This window comes from Homarus americanus, unplaced genomic scaffold (assembly GCF_018991925.1).
Source record: "Homarus americanus isolate GMGI-L3 unplaced genomic scaffold, GMGI_Hamer_2.0 scaffold27205, whole genome shotgun sequence".
Lineage (NCBI taxonomy): Eukaryota > Metazoa > Arthropoda > Malacostraca > Decapoda > Nephropidae > Homarus > Homarus americanus.
In genome coordinates, this window is record NW_024719926.1 from 1 (window position 1) to 20,466 (window position 20,466).

A 20,466-nucleotide genomic window follows, 5' to 3' on the forward strand; every position below is an offset into this window, starting at 1 on the left:
GGGGCCCCAGGAAACCTCATAGGGGCGGCAGGGCCCTTGCAACACCTCCGAGAAGCGACGATTGTACTAAGGACCCTCCCAGGGGCGGTGGAGGCCCGCAGTACCTTTCCAGGTGTGACAGCGCCCCTAGGGACCCTCCTTGGGTAGGCGGGACCCACTGAGACACTCCTAGGGACGAGAGGGGGCCCTAGGACCCTCCAGGAGCAGTGGGGCCCCTTGGCACACTACAGGGGCTGCACGTCCAGGGGCTCTATAGCATACCTGGTTGTGCCTAGGTATATATTTTATACGTCCATCAGTTCCTTAAATGTGATTGGTGGACTAAAATATCTACCCACCAAATTACAGCCAATAGGAGAAGAGAGCAGTCAGTCAGCACAACACCCCAACTTATGTTTTCCTGTTGGATATTATTCTCCATTCCGTTGTTAAGTATGCGATAATACTGGAAATGTGATGATGGGCGATGTAGTTGCATCTCCCAACGCTCTAAATAACAGAAAAACAACTGCCCCCAGAGACCATACAGGGCTGGCGCTCTCAGGGAACCTCCAAGGTGCGGCAGGGAATATCCAAATAGTGGCTGGGGCCATTGGGACCCACCCAGGGGCAGCAGAGGCCCCATGGACCCATCCCAGAGGCAGCTGGTGACCTGGTTCTCACCCAGGTAAGGTGGTGCCCCCTGCGACCCTCCCATGTGCATCGGGGACCCTTCCAAGGGCGGCTTGGACTCATTGGACCCTCCCAGGGACGGCAGCGCCCCCTGAAATCATCACATGGATTGCGGGGGCCCGAGGAACCTTCATAGGGGCGGCAGGGCCCCTGCAACCCTCCCAGAAGCGGCGAGGGTACTAAGGATACTCCCAGGGGCGGTGGAGGCCCACAGTACCTTTCCAGGTGCGACCGCGCCCCTAGGGAGCCTCCCAGGGTCGGCGGGACCCGCTAAGACACGGCTAGGGACGGGAGGGGGCCCTGGGACCACCTAGGGGTGGTGAGGGCCCTTGGGACATTCCAGTGGCCGCACTTCAAGGGGCCCTATAGCATACCTGGTCGTGCCTTGGTACATATTTTATATGTCAATCAGGTCCTTAAATGTGATTGGTGGACTAAAATATCTACCCACCAAATTACAGCCAATAGGAGAAGAGAGCAGTCAGTCAGCACAACACCCCAACTTATGTTTTCCTGTTGGATATTATTCTCCATTCCGTTTTTAAGTATGCGATAATACTGGAAATGTGATGATGGGCGATGTAGTTGCATCTCCCAACGCTCTAAATAACAGAAAAACAACTGCCCCCAGAGACCATACAGGGCTGACGCTCTTAGGAAACCACCCACGTGCAACAGGGAACCTCCTAGAAGTGGCCGGAGCCACTTGGGACCGACCCAGGGGCAGTAGAGGCCCCAGGACCCACCCAGAGGCAGCCAAGAACGTGGATCCTATCCAGATAAGGTGGTGCCCCCTGGGACCCTCCAGGTACGTAAATGACCCTTCCAAAGGCGGGTGGGACTCATTGGACCCTCCCATGGACGTCGGCCCCCCCTAGAATCATTGCATGGATTGCGGGGGCCCCAGGAACCCTCATAGGGGCGGCAGGGCCTCTGCAACCCTCCGAGAAGCGACGATTGTACTAAGGACCCTCCCAGGGGTGGTGGAGGCCCGCAGTACCTTTCCAGGTGTGACAGCGCCACTTGGGACCCTCCTAGGGTAGGCGGGACCCACTGAGACACTCCCAGGGACGGGAGGGGGCCCTGGGACCCTCCAGGAGCAGTGGGGCCCCTTGGGACACTACAGGGGCTGCATGTCCAGGGACCCTGTAGCATACCTGGTTGTGCCTAGGTATATATTTTATACGTCCATCAGTTCCTTAAATGTGATTGGTGGACTAAAATATCTACCCACCAAATTACAGCCAATAGGAAAAGAGAGCAGTCAGTCAGCACAACACCCCAACTTATGTTTTCCTGTTGGATATTATTCTCCATTCCGTTGTTAAGGATGCTATAATTCTGGAAATGTGAAAATGGCGATGTAGTTGCATCTCCCAGCATTATAAATAACACAAAAACAACTGCTCCCAGAGACCATACAGGGCTGGCGCTCTCAGGGAACCTCCAAGGTGCGGCAGGGAACATCCTAGGAGTGGCTGGGGCCCTTGGGACTCACCCAGGGGTAGCAGAGGTCCCAGGGACCCATCCCAGAGGCAGCTGGTGACCTGGTTCTCACCCAGGTAAGGTGGTGCCCCCCTGCGACCCTCCCAGGTGCGTCGGCGACCCTTCCAAAGGCGGTTGGGACTCATTGGACCCTCCCAGGGACGGCAGCGCCCCCTGAAATCATCACATGGATTGCGGGGACCCCAGGAACCTTCATAGGGGCGGCAGGGCCCCTGCTACCCTCCCAGAAGCGGCGAGGGTACTAAGGATACTCCCAGGGGCGGTGGAGGCCCGCAGTACCTTTCCAGGTGTGACAGCGCCCCTAGGGACCCTCCCAGGGTCGGCGGGACCCGCTAAGACACGCCTAGGGACGGGAGGGGCCCTGGGACCACCTAGGGGTGATGAGGGCCCTTGGGACATTCCAGGAGCCGCACTTCAAGGGGCCCTATAGCATACCTGGTCTTGCCTTGGTACATATTTTATATGTCCATCAGTTCCTTAAATGTGATTGGTGGACTAAAATATCTACCCACCAAATTACAGCCAATAGGAGAAGAGAGCAGTCAGTCAGCACAACACCCCAACTTATGTTTTCCTGTTGGATATTATTCTCCATTCCGTTTTTAAGTATGCGATAATACTGGAAATGTGATGATGGGCGATGTAGTTGCATCTCCCAACGCTCTAAATAACAGAAAAACAACTGCCCCCAGAGACCATACAGGGCTGACGCTCTTAGGGAACCACCCACGTGCGACAGGGAACCTCCTAGAAGTGGCCGGAGCCACTTGGGACCCGCCTAGGGGCAGTAGAGGCCCGAGGGACCCACCCAGAGGCAGCCAGGGACCTTGGTCTTATCCAGATAAGGTGGTGCCCCCTGGGACCCTCCAAGTGCGTCGGTGACCCTTCCAAAGGTGGCTGGGACTCATTGGACCCTCCCATGGACGGCGGCCCCCACTGGAATCATCGCATGGATTGCGGGGGCCCCAGGAAACCTCATAGGGGCGGCAGGGCCCCTGCAACATCTCCGAGAAGCGACGATTGTAGTAAGGACCCTCCCAGGGGCGGTGGAGGCCCGCAGTACCTTTCCAGGTGTGACAGCGCCCCTAGGGACCCTCCTAGGGTAGGCGGGACCCACTGAGACACTCCCAGGGACGAGAGGGGGCCCTGAGACCCTCCAGGAGCAGTGGGGCTCCTTGGGACACTACAGGGGCTGCACGTCCAGGGGCCCTATAGCATACCTTGTTGTGCCTTGGTATATATTTTATACGTCCATCAGTTCCTTAAATGTGATTGGTGGACTAAAATATCTACCCACCAAATTACAGCCAATAGGAGAAGAGAGCAGTCAGTCAGCACAACACCCCAACTTATGTTTTCCTGTTGGATATTATTCTCCATTCCGTTTTTAAGTATGCGATAATACTGGAAATGTGATGATGGCCATGTATTTGCATCTCCCAGCATTATAAATAACACAAAAACAAGTTCCCCCAGAGACCATACAGGGCTGGCGCTCTCAGGGAACCTCCAAGGTGCGGCAGGGAACATCCAAGTAGTGGCTGGGGCCATTGGGACCCACCCAGGGGCAGCAGAGGCCCCATGGACCCAATCCCAGAGGCAGCTGGTGACCTGGTTCTCACCCAGGTAAGGTGGTGCCCCCTGCGACCCTCCCAGGTGCATCGGGGACCCTTCCAAGGGCGGCTTGGACTCATTGGACCCTCCCAGGGACGGCAGCGCCCCCTGAAATCATCACATGGATTGCGGGGGCCCCAGGAACCCTCATAGGGGCGGCAGAGCCCCTGCAACCCTCCCAGAAGCGGCGAGGGTACTAAGGATACTCCCAGGGGCGGTGGAGGCCCACAGTACCTTTCCAGGTGTGACCGCGCCCCTAGGGACCCGCCCAGGGTAGGCGGGACCCGCTAAGACACTCCCAGGGACGGGAGGGGGCCATGGGACAACCTAGGGGTGGTGGGGGCCCTTGGGACATTCCAGGGGCCCTATAGCATACCTGGTTGTGCCTTGGTACATATTTTATACGTCCATCAGTTCCTTAAATGTGATTGGTGGACTAAAATATCTACCCACCAAATTACAGCCAATAGGAGAAGAGAGCAGTCAGTCAGCACAACACCCCAACTTATGTTTTCCTGTTGGATATTATTCTCCATTCCGTTTTTAAGTATGCAATAATACGGGAAATGTGATGATGGGCGATGTAGTTGCATCTCCCAGCGCTCTAAATAACAGAAAAACAACTGCCCCCAGAGACCATATAGGGCTGACGCTCTTAGGGAACCACCCACGTGCGACAGGGAACCTCTTAGGAGTGGCCAGGGCCACTTGGGACCCACCCAGGGGCAGCAGAGGCCCCATGGACCCACCCAGAGGCAGCCAGGGACGTTGGTCCTATCCAGATAAGGTGATGCCCCCTGGGACCCTCCAGGTGCGTCGGTGACCCTTCCAAAGGCGGCTGGGACTCATTGGACCCTCCCATGGACGGCGGCCTCCCCTTGAATCATCGCATGGATTGCGGGGGCCCCAGGAAACCTCATAGGGGCGGCAGGGCCCTTGCAACATCTCCGAGAAGCGACGATTGTACTAAGGACCCTCCCAGGGGCGGTGGAGGCCCGCAGTACCTTTCCAGGTGTGACAGCGCCCCTAGGGACCCTCCTAGGGTAGGCGGGACCCACTGAGACACTCCCAGGGACGAGAGGGGGCCCTGAGACCCTCCAGGAGCAGTGGGGCTCCTTGGGACACTACAGGGGCTGCACGTCCAGGGGCCCTATAGCATACCTTGTTGTGCCTTGGTATATATTTTATACGTCCATCAGTTCCTTAAATGTGATTGGTGGACTAAAATATCTACCCACCAAATTACAGCCAATAGGAGAAGAGAGCAGTCAGTCAGCACAACACCCCAACTTATGTTTTCCTGTTGGATATTATTCTCCATTCCGTTTTTAAGTATGCGATAATACTGGAAATGTGATGATGGGCGATGTAGTTGCATCTCCCAGCGTTATAAATAACACAAAAACAAGTTCCCCCAGAGACCATACAGGGCTGGCGCTCTCAGGGAACCTCCAAGGTGCGGCAGGGAACATCCAAGTAGTGGCTGGGGCCATTGGGACCCACCCAAGGGCAGCAGAGGCCCCATGGACCCATCCCAGAGGCAGCTGGTGACCTGGTTCTCACCCAGGTAAGGTTGTGCCCCCTGCGACCCTCCCAGGTGCATCGGGGACCCTTCCAAGGGCGGCTTGGACTCATTGGACCCTCCCAGGGACGGCAGCGCCCCCTGAAATCATCACATGGATTGCGGGGGCCCCAGGAACCCTCATAGGGGCGGCAGGGCCCCTTCAACCCTCCCAGAAACGGCGAGGGTACTAAGGATACTCCCAGGGGCGGTGGAGGCCCACAGTACCTTTCCAGGTGTGACCGCGCCCCTAGGGAACCTCCCAGGGTCGGCGGGACCCGCTAAGACACGGCTAGGGACGGGAGGGGGCCCTGGTACCACCTAGGGGTAGTGGGGGCCCTTGGGACATTCCAGGGGCCACACTTCAAGGGGCCCTATAGCATACCTGGTCGTGCCTTGGTACATATTTTATACGTCCATCAGTTCCTTAAATGTGATTGGTGGAATAAAATATCTACCCACTAAATTACAGCCAATAGGAGAAGAGAGCAGTCAGTCAGCACAACACCCCAACTTATGTTTTCCTGTTGGATATTATTCTCCATTCCGTTTTTAAGTATGCGATAATACTGGAAATGTGATGATGGGCGATGTATTTGCATCTCCCAGCATTATAAATAACACAAAAACAAGTTCCCCCAGAGACCATACAGGGCTGGCGCTCTCAGGGAACCTCCAAGGTGCGGCAGGGAACATCCAAGTAGTGGTTGGGGCCATTGGGACCCACCCAGAGGCAGCAGAGGCCCCATGGACCCAATCCCAGAGGCAGCTGGTGACCTGGTTCTCACCCAGGTAAGGTGGTGCCCCCTGCGACCCTCCCAGGTGCATCGGGGACCCTTCCAAGGGCGGCTTGGACTCATTGGACCCTCCCAGGGACGGCAGCGCCCCCAGAAATCATCACATGGATTGCGGGGGCCCCAGGAACCCTCATAGGGGCGGCAGAGCCCCTGCAACCCTCCCAGAAGCGGCGAGGGTACTAAGGATACTCCCAGGGGCGGTGGAGGCCCACAGTACCTTTCCAGGTGTGACCGCGCCCCTAGGGACCCTCCCAGGGTAGGCGGGACCCGCTAAGACACTCCCAGGGACGGGAGGGGGCCCTGGGACAACCTAGGGGTGGTGGGGGCCCTTGGGACATTCCAGGGGCCCTATAGCATACCTGGTTGTGCCTTGGTACATATTTTATACGTCCATCAGTTCCTTAAATGTGATTGGTGGACTAAAATATCTACCCACCAAATTACAGCCAATAGGAAAAGAGAGCAGTCAGTCAGCACAACACCCCAACTTATGTTTTCCTGTTGGATATTATTCTCCATTCCGTTTTTAAGTATGCGATAATACTGGAAATGTGATGATGGGCGATGTAGTTGCATCTCCCAGCGCTCTAAATAACAGAAAAACAACTGCCCCCAGAGACCATATAGGGCTGACGCTCTTAGGGAACCACCCACGTGCGACCGGGAACGTCCTAGGAGTGGCCAGGGCCACTTGGGACCCACCCAGGGGCAGCAGAGGCCCCATGGACCCACCCAGAGGCAGCCAGGGACGTTGGTCCTATCCAGATAAGGTGATGCCCCCTGGGACCCTCCAGGTGCGTCGGTGACCCTTCCAAAGGCGGCTGGGACTCATTGGACCCTCCCATGGACGGCGGCCCCCCCTGGAATCATTGCATGGATTGCGGGGGCCCCAGGAACCCTCATAGGGGCGGCAGGGCCTCTGCAACCCTCCCAGAAGCGACGATTGTACTAAGGACCCTCCCAGGGGCGGTGTAGGCCCGCAGTACCTTTCCAGGTGTGACAGTGCCCCTGGGGACCCTCCTAGGGTAAGCGGGACCCACTGAGACTCTCCCAGGGACAGGGGGGGTCCTGGAACCCTCCAGGAGCAGTGGGGCCCCTTGGGACACTACAGGGGCTGCACGTCCGGGGGCCCTATAGCATACCTGGTTGTGCCTAGGTATATATTTTATACGTCCATCAGTTCCTTAAAAGTGATTGGTGGACTAAAATATCTACCCACCAAATTACAGCCAATAGGAAAAGAGAGCAGTCAGTCAGCACAACACCCCAACTTATGTTTTCCTGTTGGATATTATTCTCCATTCCGTTGTTAAGGATGCTATAATACTGGAAATGTGATAATGGCGATGTAGTTGCATCTCCCAGCATTATAAATAACACAAAAACAACTGCCCCCAGAGACCATACAGGGCAGGCGCTCTCAGGGAACCTCCAAGGTGCGGCAGGGAACATCCTAGGAGTGGCTGGGGCCCTTGGGACTCACCCAGGGGTAGCAGAGGTCCCAGGGACCCATCCCAGAGGCAGCTGGTGACCTGGTTCTCACCCAGGTAAGGTGGTGCCCCCCTGCGACCCTCCCAGTTGCGTCGGGGACCCTTCCAAAGGCGGCTGGGACTCATTGGACCCTCCCAGGGACGGCAGCGCCCCCTGAAATCATCACATGGATTGCGGGGACCCCAGGAACCCTCATAGGGGCGGCAGGGCCCCTGCAACCCTCCCAGAAGCGGCGAGGGTACTAAGGATCCTCCCAGGGGCGGTGGAGGCCCGCAGTTCCTTTCCAGGTGTGACAGCGCCCCTAGGGACCCTCCCAGGGTCGGCGGGACCCGCTAAGACACGCCTAGGGACGGGAGGAGGCCCTGGGACCACCTAGGGGTGATGAGGGCCCTTGGGACATTCCAGGGGCCGCACTTCAAGGGGCCCTATAGCATACCTGGTCGTGCCTTGGTACATATTTTATATGTCCATCAGTTCCTTAAATGTGATTGGTGGACTAAAATATCTACCCACTAAATTACAGCCAATAGGAGAAGAGAGCAGTCAGTCAGCACAACACCCCAACTTATGTTTTCCTGTTGGATATTATTCTCCATTCCGTTTTTAAGTATGCGATAATACTGGAAATGTGATGATGGGCGATGTAGTTGCATCTCCCAACGCTCTAAATAACAGAAAAACAACTGCCCCCAGAGACCATACAGGGCTGACGCTCTTAGGGAACCACCCACGTGCGACAGGGAACCTCCTAGGAGTGGCCGGAGCCACTTGGGACCCGCCTAGGGGCAGCAGAGGCCCGAGGGACCCACCCAGAGGCAGCCAGGGACCTTGGTCTTATCCAGATAAGGTGGTGCCCCCTGGGACCCTCCAGGTGCGTCGGTGACCCTTCCAAAGGTGGCTGGGACTCATTGGACCCTCCCATGGACGGCGGCCCCCACTGGAATCATCGCATGGATTGCGGGGGCCCCAGGAAACCTCATAGGGGCGGCAGGGCCCCTGCAACACCTCCGAGAAGCGACGATTGTACTACGGACCCTCCCAGGGGCGGTGGAGGCCCGCAGTACCTTTCCAGGTGTGACAACGCCCCTAGGGACCCTTCTAGGGTAGGCGGGACCCACTGAGACACTCCCAGGGACGAGAGGGGGCCGTGGGACCCTCCAGGAGCAGTGGGGCCCCTTGGGACACTACAGGGGCTGCACGTCCAGGGGCCCTATAGCATACCTGGTTGTGCCTAGGTATATATTTTATACGTCCATCAGTTCCTTAAATGTGATTGGTGGACTAAAATATCTACCCACCAAATTACAGCCAATAGGAGAAGAGGGCAGTCAGTCAGCACAACACCCCAACTTATGTTTTCCTGTTGGATATTATTCTCCATTCCGTTTATAAGTATGCGATAATACTGGAAATGTGATGATGGGCGATGTATTTGCATCTCCCAGCATTATAAATAACACAAAAACAAGTTCCCCCAGAGACCATACAGGGCTGGCGCTCTCAGGGAGCCTCCAAGGTGCGGCAGGGAACATCCAAGTAGTGGCTGGGGCCATTGGGACCCACCCAGGGGCAGCAGAGGCCCCATGGACCCATCCCAGAGGCAGCTGGTGACCTGGTTCTCACCCAGGTAAGGTGGTGCCCCCTGCGACCCTCCCAGGTGCATCGGGGACCCTTCCAAGGGCTGCTTGGACTCATTGGATCCTCCCAGGGACGGCAGCGCCCCCTGAAATCATCACATGGATTGCGGGGGCCCCAGGAACCTTCATAGGGGCGGCAGGGCCCCTGCAACCCTCCCAGAAGCGGCGAGGGTACTAAGGATACTCCCAGGGGCGGTGGAGGCCCACAGTACCTTTCCAGGTGTGACCGCGCCCCTAGGGACCCTCCCAGGGTCGGCGGGACCCGCTAAGACACTCCCAGGAACGGGAGGGGGCCCTGGGACCACCTAGGGGTGGTGGGGGCCCTTGGGACATTCCAGGGGCCCTATAGCATACCTGGTTGTGCCTTGGTACATATTTTATACGTCCATCAGTTCCTTAAATGTGATTGGTGGACTAAAATATCTACCCACCAAATTACAGCCAATAGGAGAAGAGAGCAGTCAGTCAGCACAACACCCCAACTTATGTTTTCCTGTTGGATATTATTCTCCATTCCGTTTTTAAGTATGCGATAATACTGGAAATGTGATGATGGGCGATGTAGTTGCATCTCCCAACGCTCTAAATAACAGAAAAACAACTGCCCCCAGAGACCATACAGGGCTGACGCTCTTAGGGGACCACCCACGTGCGACAGGCAACCTCCTAGGAGTGGCCGGAGCCACTTGGGACCCGCCTAGGGGCAGCAGAGGCCCCATGGACCCACCCAGAGGCAGCCAGGGACCTTGGTCTTATCCAGATAAGGTGGTGCCCCCTGGGACCCTCCAGGTGCATCGGTAACCCTTCCAAAGGTGGCTGGGACTCATTGGACCCTCCCATGGACGGCGGCCCCCACTGGAATCATCGCATGGATTGCGGGGGCCCCAGGAAACCTCATAGGGGCGGCAGGGCCCCTGCAACATCTCCGAGAAGCGACGATTGTACTAAGGACCCTCCCAGGGGCGGTGGAGGCCCGCAGTACCTTTCCAGGTGTGACAGCGCCCCTAGGGACCCTCCTAGGGTAGGCGGGACCCACTGAGACACTCCCAGGGACGAGAGGGGGCCCTGAGACCCTCCAGGAGCAGTGGGGCTCCTTGGGACACTACAGGGGCTGCACGTCCAGGGGCCCTATAGCATACCTTGTTGTGCCTTGGTATATATTTTATACGTCCATCAGTTCCTTAAATGTGATTGGTGGACTAAAATATCTACAAATTACAACCAATAGGAGGAAAGGCAGTCCAGTCCTTCTTTTAACCATGTTTCCTGTGGATATTATTCTCCTATTCCGTTTTAAAGTATGCTGATAATACAGAAATGTGATGATGGCCATGTATTTGCATCTCCCAAGCTGTCATCTTTAAAACAAAGTTCTGAGGCCACATACAAGACTAGGCATCTCAGAGGAACCTCCAAGAATATGACGAGGAACATCAAGTAGTGGCTGAAACCATTAGGTTTACCTAGAGAGACGCTAGAGGCCATAGATAATCTGAGCGGCTGTGTGCAAGTTCTCTACCCCAAGATAAGGTGGTGCCCCCTGCGACCCTCCCAGGTGCATCGGGGACCCTTCCAAGGGCGGCTTGGACTCATTGGACCCTCCCAGGGACGGCAGCGCCCCCTGAAATCATCACATGGATTGCGGGGGCCCCAGGAACCCTCATAGGGGCGGCAGAGCCCCTGCAACCCTCCCAGAAGCGGCGAGGGTACTAAGGATACTCCCAGGGGCGGTGGAGGCCCACAGTACCTTTCCAGGTGTGACCGCGCCCCTAGGGACCCGCCCAGGGTAGGCGGGACCCGCTAAGACACTCCCAGGGACGGGAGGGGGCCATGGGACAACCTAGGGGTGGTGGGGGCCCTTGGGACATTCCAGGGGCCCTATAGCATACCTGGTTGTGCCTTGGTACATATTTTATACGTCCATCAGTTCCTTAAATGTGATTGGTGGACTAAAATATCTACCCACCAAATTACAGCCAATAGGAGAAGAGAGCAGTCAGTCAGCACAACACCCCAACTTATGTTTTCCTGTTGGATATTATTCTCCATTCCGTTTTTAAGTATGCAATAATACGGGAAATGTGATGATGGGCGATGTAGTTGCATCTCCCAGCGCTCTAAATAACAGAAAAACAACTGCCCCCAGAGACCATATAGGGCTGACGCTCTTAGGGAACCACCCACGTGCGACAGGGAACCTCTTAGGAGTGGCCAGGGCCACTTGGGACCCACCCAGGGGCAGCAGAGGCCCCATGGACCCACCCAGAGGCAGCCAGGGACGTTGGTCCTATCCAGATAAGGTGATGCCCCCTGGGACCCTCCAGGTGCGTCGGTGACCCTTCCAAAGGCGGCTGGGACTCATTGGACCCTCCCATGGACGGCGGCCTCCCCTTGAATCATCGCATGGATTGCGGGGGCCCCAGGAAACCTCATAGGGGCGGCAGGGCCCTTGCAACATCTCCGAGAAGCGACGATTGTACTAAGGACCCTCCCAGGGGCGGTGGAGGCCCGCAGTACCTTTCCAGGTGTGACAGCGCCCCTAGGGACCCTCCTAGGGTAGGCGGGACCCACTGAGACACTCCCAGGGACGAGAGGGGGCCCTGGGACCCTCCAGGAGCAGTGGGGCTCCTTGGGACACTACAGGGGCTGCACGTCTAGGGGCCCTATAGCATACCTTGTTGTGCCTAGGTATATATTTTATACGTCCATCAGTTCCTTAAATGTGATTGGTGGACTAAAATATCTACCCACCAAATTACAGCCAATAGGAGAAGAGAGCAGTCAGTCAGCACAACACCCCAACTTATGTTTTCCTGTTGGATATTATTCTCCATTCCGTTTTTAAGTATGCGATAATACTGGAAATGCGATGATGGGCGATGTAGTTGCATCTCCCAGCGTTATAAATAACACAAAAACAAGTTCCCCCAGAGACCATACAGGGCTGGCGCTCTCGGGGAACCTCCAAGGTGCGGCAGGGAACATCCAAGTAGTGGCTGGGGCCATTGGGACCCACCCAAGGGCAGCAGAGGCCCCATGGACCCATCCCAGAGGCAGCTGGTGACCTGGTTCTCACCCAGGTAAGGTGGTGCCCCCTGCGACCCTCCCAGGTGCATCGGGGACCCTTCCAATGGCGGCTTGGACTCATTGGACCCTCCTAGGGACGGCAGCGCCCCCTGAAATCATCACATGGATTGCGGGGACCCTAGGAACCCTCATAGGGGCGGCAGGGCCCCTGCTACCCTCCCAGAAGCGGCGAGGGTACTAAGGATCCTCCCAGTGGCGGTGGAGGCCCGCAGTTCCTTTCCAGGTGTGACAGCGCCCCTAGGGACCCTCCCAGGGTCGGCGGGACCCGCTAAGACACGCCTAGGGACGGGAGGGGGCCCTGGGACCACCTAGGGGTGATGAGGGCCCTTGGGACATATCAGGGGCCGCACTTCAAGGGGCCCTATAGTATACCTGGTCGTGCCTTGGTACATATTTTATATGTCCATCAGTTCCTTAAATGTGATTGGTGGACTAAAATATCTACCCACCAAATTTCAGCCAATAGGAGAAGAGAGCAGTCAGTCAGCACAACACCCCAACTTATGTTTTCCTGTTGGATATTATTCTCCATTCCGTTTTTAAGTATGCGATAATACTGGAAATGTGATGATGGGCGATGTAGTTGCATCTCCCAGCGTTATAAATAACACAAAAACAAGTTCCCCCAGAGACCATACAGGGCTGGCGCTCTCGGGGAACCTCCAAGGTGCGGCAGGGAACATCCAAGTAGTGGCTGGGGCCATTGGGACCCACCCAAGGGCAGCAGAGGCCCCATGGACCCATCCCAGAGGCAGCTGGTGACCTGGTTCTCACCCAGGTAAGGTGGTGCCCCCTGCGACCCTCCCAGGTGCATCGGGGACCCTTCCAGGGGCGGCTTGGACTCATTGGACCCTCCTAGGGACGGCAGCGCCCCCTGAAATCATCACATGGATTGCGGGGACCCTAGGAACCCTCATAGGGGCGGCAGGGCCTCTGCTACCCTCCCAGAAGCGGCGAGGGTACTAAGGATCCTCCCAGTGGCGGTGGAGGCCCGCAGTTCCTTTCCAGGTGTGACAGCGCCCCTAGGGACCCTCCCAGGGTCGGCGGGACCCGCTAAGACACGCCTAGGGACGGGAGGGGGCCCTGGGACCACCTAGGGGTGATGAGGGCCCTTGGGACATATCTGGGGCCGCACTTCAAGGAGCCCTATAGCATACATGGTCGTGCCTTGGTACATATTTTATATGTCCATCAGTTCCTTAAATGTGATTGGTGGACTAAAATATCTACCCACCAAATTTCAGCCAATAGGAGAAGAGAGCAGTCAGTCAGCACAACACCCCAACTTATGTTTTCCTGTTGGATATTATTCTCCATTCCGTTTTTAAGTATGCGATAATACTGGAAATGTGATGATGGGCGATGTAGTTGCATCTCCCAACGCTCTAAATAACAGAAAAACAACTGCCCCCAGAGACCATACAGGGCTGACGCTCTTAGGGAACCACCCACGTGCGACAGGGAACCTCCTAGAAGTGGCCGGAGCCACTTGGGACCCGCCTAGGGGCAGCAGAGGCCCGAGGGACCCACCCAGAGGCAGCCAGGGACCTTGGTCTTATCCAGATAAGGTGGTGCCCCCTGGGACCCTCCAGGTGCGTCGGTGACCCTTCCAAAGGTGGCTGGGACTCATTGGACCCTCCCATGGACGGCGGCCCCCTCTGGAATCATCGCATGGATTGCGGGGGCCCCAGGAAACCTCATAGGGGCGGCAGGGCCCCTGCAACACCTCCGAGAAGCGACGATTGTACTAAGGACCCTCCCAGGGGCGGTGGAGGCCCGCAGTACCTTTCCAGGTGTGACAGCGCCCCTAGGGACCCTCCTAGGGTAGGCGGGACCCACTGAGACACTCCCAGGGACGAGAGGGGGCCCTGGGACCCTCCAGGAGCAGTGGGGCCCCTTGGGACACTACAGGGGCTGCACGTCCAAGGGCCCTATAGCATACCTGGTTGTGCCTAGGTATATATTTTATACGTCCATCAGTTCCTTAAATGTGATTGGTGGACTAAAATATCTACCCACCAAATTACAGCCAATAGGAGAAGAGAGCAGTCAGTCAGCACAACACCCCAACTTATGTTTTCCTGTTGGATATTATTCTCCATTCCGTTTTTAAGTATGCGATAATACTGGAAATGTGATGATGGGCGATGTAGTTGCATCTCCCAACGCTCTAAATAACAGAAAAACAACTGCCCCCAGAGACCATACAGGGCTGGCGCTCTCAGGGAACCTCCAAGGTGCGGCAGGGAACATCCAAGTAGTGGCTGGGGCCATTGGGACCCACCTAGGGGCAGCAGAGGCCCCATGGACCCATCCCAGAGGCAGCTGGTGACCTGGTTCTCACCCAGGTAAGGTGGTGCCCCCTGCGACCCTCCCAGGTGCATCGGGGACCCTTCCAAGGGGGGCTTGGACTCATTGGACCCTCCCAGGGACGGCAGCGCCCCCTGAAATCATCACATGGATTGCGGGGGCCCCAGGAACCCTCATAGGGGCGGCAGGGCCCCTGCAACCCTCCCAGAAGCGGCGAGGGTACTAAGGATACTCCCAGGGGCGGTGGAGGCCCACAGTACCTTTCCAGGTGTGACCGCGCCCCTAGGGAACCTCCCAGGGTCGGCGGGACCCGCTGAGACACGGCTAGGGACGGGAGGGGGCCCTGGGACCACCTAGGGGTGGTGAGGGCCCTTGGGACATTCCAGGGGCCGCACTTCAAGGGGCCCTATAGCATACCTGGTCGTGCCTTGGTACATATTTTATATGTCAATCAGTTCCTTAAATGTGATTGGTGGACTAAAATATCTACCCACCAAATTACAGCCAATAGGAGAAGAGAGCAGTCAGTCAGCACAACACCCCAACTTATGTTTTCCTGTTGGATATTATTCTCCATTCCGTTTTTAAGTATGCGATAATACTGGAAATATGATGATGGGCGATGTAGTTGCATCTCCCAGCGCTCTAAATAACAGAAAAACAACTGCCCCCAGAGACCATACAGGGCTGACGCTCTTAGGGAACCACCCACGTGCAACAGGGAACCTCCTAGGAGTGGCCGGGGCCACTTGGGACCGACCCAGGAGCAGTAGAGGCCCGAGGGACCCACCCAGAGGCAGCCAGGGACCTTGGTCTTATCCAGATAAGGTGGTGCCCCCTTGGACCCTCCAGGTGCGTCGGTGACCCTTCCAAAGGTGGCTGGGACTCATTGGACCCTCCCATGGACGGCGGCCCCCACTGGAATCATCGCATGGATTGCGGGGGCCCCAGGAAACCTCATAGGGGCGGCAGGGCCCCTGCAACACCTCCGAGAAGCGACGATTGTACTAAGGACCCTCCCAGGGGCGGTGGAGGCCCGCAGTACCTTTCCAGGTGTGACAGCGCCCCTAGGGACCCTTCTAGGGTAGGCGGGACCCACTGAGACACTCCCAGGGACGAGAGGGGGCCCTGGGACCCTCCAGGAGCAGTGGGGCCCCTTGGGACACTACAGGGGCTGCACGTCCAGGGGCCCTATAGCATACCTGGTTGTGCCTAGGTATATATTTTATACGTCCATCAGTTCCTTAAATGTGATTGGTGGACTAAAATATCTACCCACCAAATTACAGCCAATAGGAGAAGAGAGCAGTCAGTCAGCACAACACCCCAACTTATGTTTTCCTGTTGGATATTATTCTCCATTCCGTTTTTAAGTATGCGATAATACTGGAAATGTGATGATGGGCGATGTAGTTGCATCTCCCAGCGTTATAAAAATATCAAGAGAAAAACCAAACACCTTTAGGGCCCTTACAGGGCTGACGCTCTTAGGGAACCACCCACGTGCAACAGGGAACCTCCTAGGAGTGGCCGGGGCCACTTGGGACCGACCCAGGGGCAGTAGAGGCCCCAGGGACCCACACAGAGGCAGCTAGGAACGTGGATCCTATCCAGATAAGGTGGTGGCCCCTGGGACCCTCCAGGTGCGTCGGTGACCCTTCCAAAGGCGGCTGGGACTCATTGGACCCTCCCATGGACGTCGGCCCCCCCTAGAATCATTGCATGGATTGCGGGGGCCCCAGGAACCCTCATAGGGGCGGCAGGGCCTCTGCAACCCTCCGAGAAGCGACGATTGTACTAAGGATCCTCCCAGTGGCGGTGGAGGCCCGCAGTTCCTTTCCAGGTGTGACAGCGCCCCTAGGGAACCTCCCAGGGTCGGCAGGACCCGCTAAGACACGGCTAGGGACGGGAGGGGGCCCTGGGACCACCTAGGGGTGGTGAGGGCCCTTGGGACATTCCAGGGGCCGCACTTCAAGGGGCCCTATAGCATACCTGGTCGTGCCTTGGTACATATTGTATATGTCAATCAGTTCCCTAAATGTGATTGGTGGACAAAAATATCTACCCACCAAATTACAGCCAATAGGAGAAGAGAGCAGTCAGTCAGCACAACACCCCAACTCATGTTTTCCTGTTGGATATTATTCTCCATTCCGTTTTTAAGTATGCGATAATACTGGAAATATGATGATGGGCGATGTAGTTGCATCTCCCAACGCTCTAAATAACAGAAAAACAACTGCCCGCAGAGACCATACAGGGCTGATGCTCTTAGGGAACCACCCACGTGCGACAGGGAACCTCCTAGGAGTGGCCGGGGCCACTTGGGACCCACCCAGGGGCAGTAGAGGCCCCAGGGACCCACCCAGAGGCAGCCAGGAACGTGGATCCTATCCAGATAAGGTGGTGGCCCCTGGGACCCTCCAGGTGCGTCGGTGACCCTTCCAAAGGCGGCTGGGACTCATTGGACCCTCCCATGGACGGCGGCCCCCCCCCCCCTATTATCATTGCATGGATTGCAGGGGCCCCAGGAACCCTCATAGGGGCGGCAGGGCCTCTGCAACCCTCCGACAAGCGACGATTGTACTAAGGATCCTCCCAGGGGCGGTGGAGGCCCGCAGTACCTTTCCAGGTGTGACAGCGCCGCTAGGGACCCTCCTAGGGTAGGCGGGACCCACTGAGACACTCCCAGGGACGAAAGGGGGTCCTGGAACCCTCCAGGAGCAGTGGGGCCCCTTGGGACACTACTGGGGCTGCACGTCCAGGGGCCCTATAGCATACCTGGTTGTGCCTAGGTATATATTTTATACGTCCATCAGTTCCTTAAATGTGATTGGTGGACTAAAATATCTACCCACCAAATTACAGCCAATAGGAGAAGAGAGCAGTCAGTCAGCACAACACCCCAACTTATGTTTTCCTGTTGGATACTATTCTCCATTCCGTTGTTAAGGAAGCGATAATACTGGAAATGTGATAATGGCGATGTAGTTGCATCTCCCAGCATTATAAATAACACAAAAACAACTGCCCCCAGTGACCATACAGGGCAGGCGCTCTCAGGGAACCTCCAAGGTGCGGCAGGAAACATCCTAGGAGTGGCTGGGGCCCTTGGGACCCACCCAGGGGTAGCAGAGGTCCCAGGGACCCATCCCAGAGGCAGCTGGTGACCTGGTTCTCACCCAGGTAAGGTGGTGCCCCCCTGCGACCCTCCCAGGTGCGTTGGGGACCCTTCCAAAGGCGGCTGGGACTCATTGGACCCTCCCAGGGACGGCAGCGCCCCCTGAAATCATCGCATGGATTGCGAGGACCCCAGGAACCCTCATAGAGGCGGTAGGGCCCCTGCAACCCTCCCAGATGTGGCGAGGGTACTAAGGATCCTTCCAGGGGCGGTGGAGGCCCGCAGTTCCTTTCCAGGTGTGACAGCGCCCCTAGGGACCCTCCCAGGGTCGACGGGACCCGCTAAGACACGCTTAGGGACGGAAGGGGGCCCTCGGACCACCTAGGGGTGGTGAGGGCCCTTGGGACATTCCAGGGGCCGCACTTCAAGGGGCCCTATAGCATACCTGGTCGTGCCTTTGTACATATTTTATATGTCCATCAGTTCCTTAAATGTGATTGGTGGACTAAAATATCTACCCACCAAATTACAGCCAATAGGAGAAGAGAGCAGTCAGTCAGCACAACACCCCAACTTATGTTTTCCTGTTGAATATTATTCTCCATTCCGTTTTTAAGTATGCGATAATACTGGAAATGTGATGATGGGCGATGTAGTTGCATCTCCCAACGCTCTAAATAACAGATAAACAACTGCCCCCAGAGACCATACAGGGCTGACGCTCTTAGGGAACCACCCACGTGCGACAGGGAACCTCCTAGGAGTGGCCGGGGCCACTTGGGACCGACCCAGGGGCAGTAGAGGCCCCAGGGACCCACCCAGAGGCAGCCAGGAACGTGGATCCTATCCAGATAAGGTGGTGCCCCTGGGGCCCTCCAGGTGCGTCGGTGACCCTTCCAAAGGCGGCTGGAACTCATTGGACCCTCCCATGGACGTCGGCCCCCCCTAGAATCATTGCATGGATTGCGGGGGCCCCAGGAACCCTCATAGGGGCGGCAGGGCCTCTGCAACCCTCCGAGAAGCGACGATTGTACTAAGGACCCTCGCAGGGGTGGTGGAGGCCCGCAGTACCTTTCCAGGTGTGACAGCGCCCCTAGGGACCCTCCTAGGGTAGGCGGGACCCACTGAGACACTCCCAGGGACGAAAGGGGGCCCTGGGACCCTCCAGGAGCAGTGGGGCCCCTTGGGACACTACAGGGGCTGCACGTCCAGGGGCCCTATAGCATACCTGGTTGTGCCTAGGTATATATTTTATACGTCCATCAGTTCCTTAAATGTGATTGGTGGACTAAAATATCTACCCACCAAATTACAGCCAATAGGAAAAGATAGCAGTCAGTCAGCACAACACCCCAACTTATGTTTTCCTGTTGGATATTATTCTCCATTCCGTTGTTAAGGATGCTATAATACTGGAAATGTGATAATGGCGATGTAGTTGCATCACCCAGCATTATAAATAACACAAAAACAACTGCCCCCAGAGACCATACAGGGCAGGCGCTCTCAGGGAACCTCCAAGGTGCGGCAGGGAACATCCTAGGAGTGGCTGGGGCCACTTGGGACTCACCCAGGGGTAGCAGAGGTCCCAGGGACCCATCCCAGAGGCAGCTGGTGAACTGCTTCTCACCCAGGTAAGGTGGTGCCCCCCTGCGACCTTCCCAGGTGCGTCGGCGACCCTTCCAAAGGCGGTTGGGACTCATTGGACCCTCCCAGGGACGGCAGCGCCCCCTGAAATCATCACATGGATTGCGGGGACCCCAGGAACCCTCATAGGGGCGGCAGGGCCCCTGCTACCTTCCCAGAAGCGGCGAGGGTACTAAGGATCCTCCCTGGGGCGGTGGAGGCCCGCAGTTCCTTTCCAGGTGTGACAGCGCCCCTAGGGACCCTCCCAGGGTCGGCGGGACCCGCTAAGACACGCCTAGGGACGGGAGGGGGCCCTGGGACCACCTAGGGGTGATGAGGGCCCTTGGGACATTCCAGGGGCCGCACGTCCAGGGGCCCTATAGCATACCTGGTCGTGCCTTGGTATATATTTTATATGTCCATCAGTTCCTTAAATGTGATTGGTGGACTAAAATATCTACCCACCAAATTACAGCCAATAGGAAAAGAGAGCAGTCAGTCAGCACAACACCCCAACTTATGTTTTCCTGTTGGATATTATTCTCCATTCCGTTGTTAAGGATGCTATAATACTGGAAATGTGATAATGGCGATGTAGTTGCATCTCCCAGCATTATAAATAACACAAAAACAACTGCCCCCAGAGACCATACAGGGCAGGCGCTCTCAGGGAACCTCCAAGGTGCGGCAGGGAACATCCTAGGAGTGGCTGGGGCCCTTGGGACCCACCCAGGGGTAGCAGAGGTCCCAGGGACCCATCCCAGCCGCCTTTGGAAGGGTCACTGACGCACCTGGAGGGTCCCAGGGGGCACCACCTTATCTGGATAGGATCTACGTTCCTGGCTGCCTCTGGGTGGGTCCCTGGGGCCTCTACTGCCCCTGGGTGGGTCCCAAGTGGCCTCGGCCACTCCTAGGAGGTTCCCTGTCGCACGTGGGTGGTTCCCTAAGAGCGTCAGCCCTGTATGGTCTCTGGGGGCAGTTGTTTTTCTGTTATTTAGAGCGTTGGGAGATGCAACTACATCGCCCATCATCACATTTCCAGTA

The 20,466-nt window shown here is 56.8% G+C and overlaps 1 protein-coding gene across 1 annotated transcript; it reads left to right on the forward strand.

Moving 5' to 3' along the window:
• Positions 1-518: 518 nt before the first annotated feature.
• On the forward strand, positions 519-20,125 carry LOC121860327 (collagen alpha-2(V) chain-like; the record flags this gene model as incomplete). Its single annotated transcript, XM_042357394.1, has 26 exons — positions 519-667; positions 1,304-1,480; positions 2,871-3,048; positions 3,655-3,804; positions 4,426-4,559; positions 4,604-4,835; positions 5,211-5,359; positions 5,996-6,145; positions 6,767-6,944; positions 7,549-7,697; positions 8,335-8,512; positions 9,120-9,268; positions 9,890-10,075; positions 10,578-10,715; positions 11,425-11,602; positions 12,210-12,358; positions 13,006-13,143; positions 13,780-13,957; positions 14,565-14,713; positions 15,528-15,728; positions 16,925-17,110; positions 17,724-17,861; positions 18,499-18,675; positions 19,281-19,430; positions 19,561-19,661; positions 20,067-20,125. Coding segments are annotated over 26 exons (4,101 nt in total), but the record flags the coding sequence as incomplete, so codon positions are not given.
• Positions 20,126-20,466: the final 341 nt, after the last annotated feature.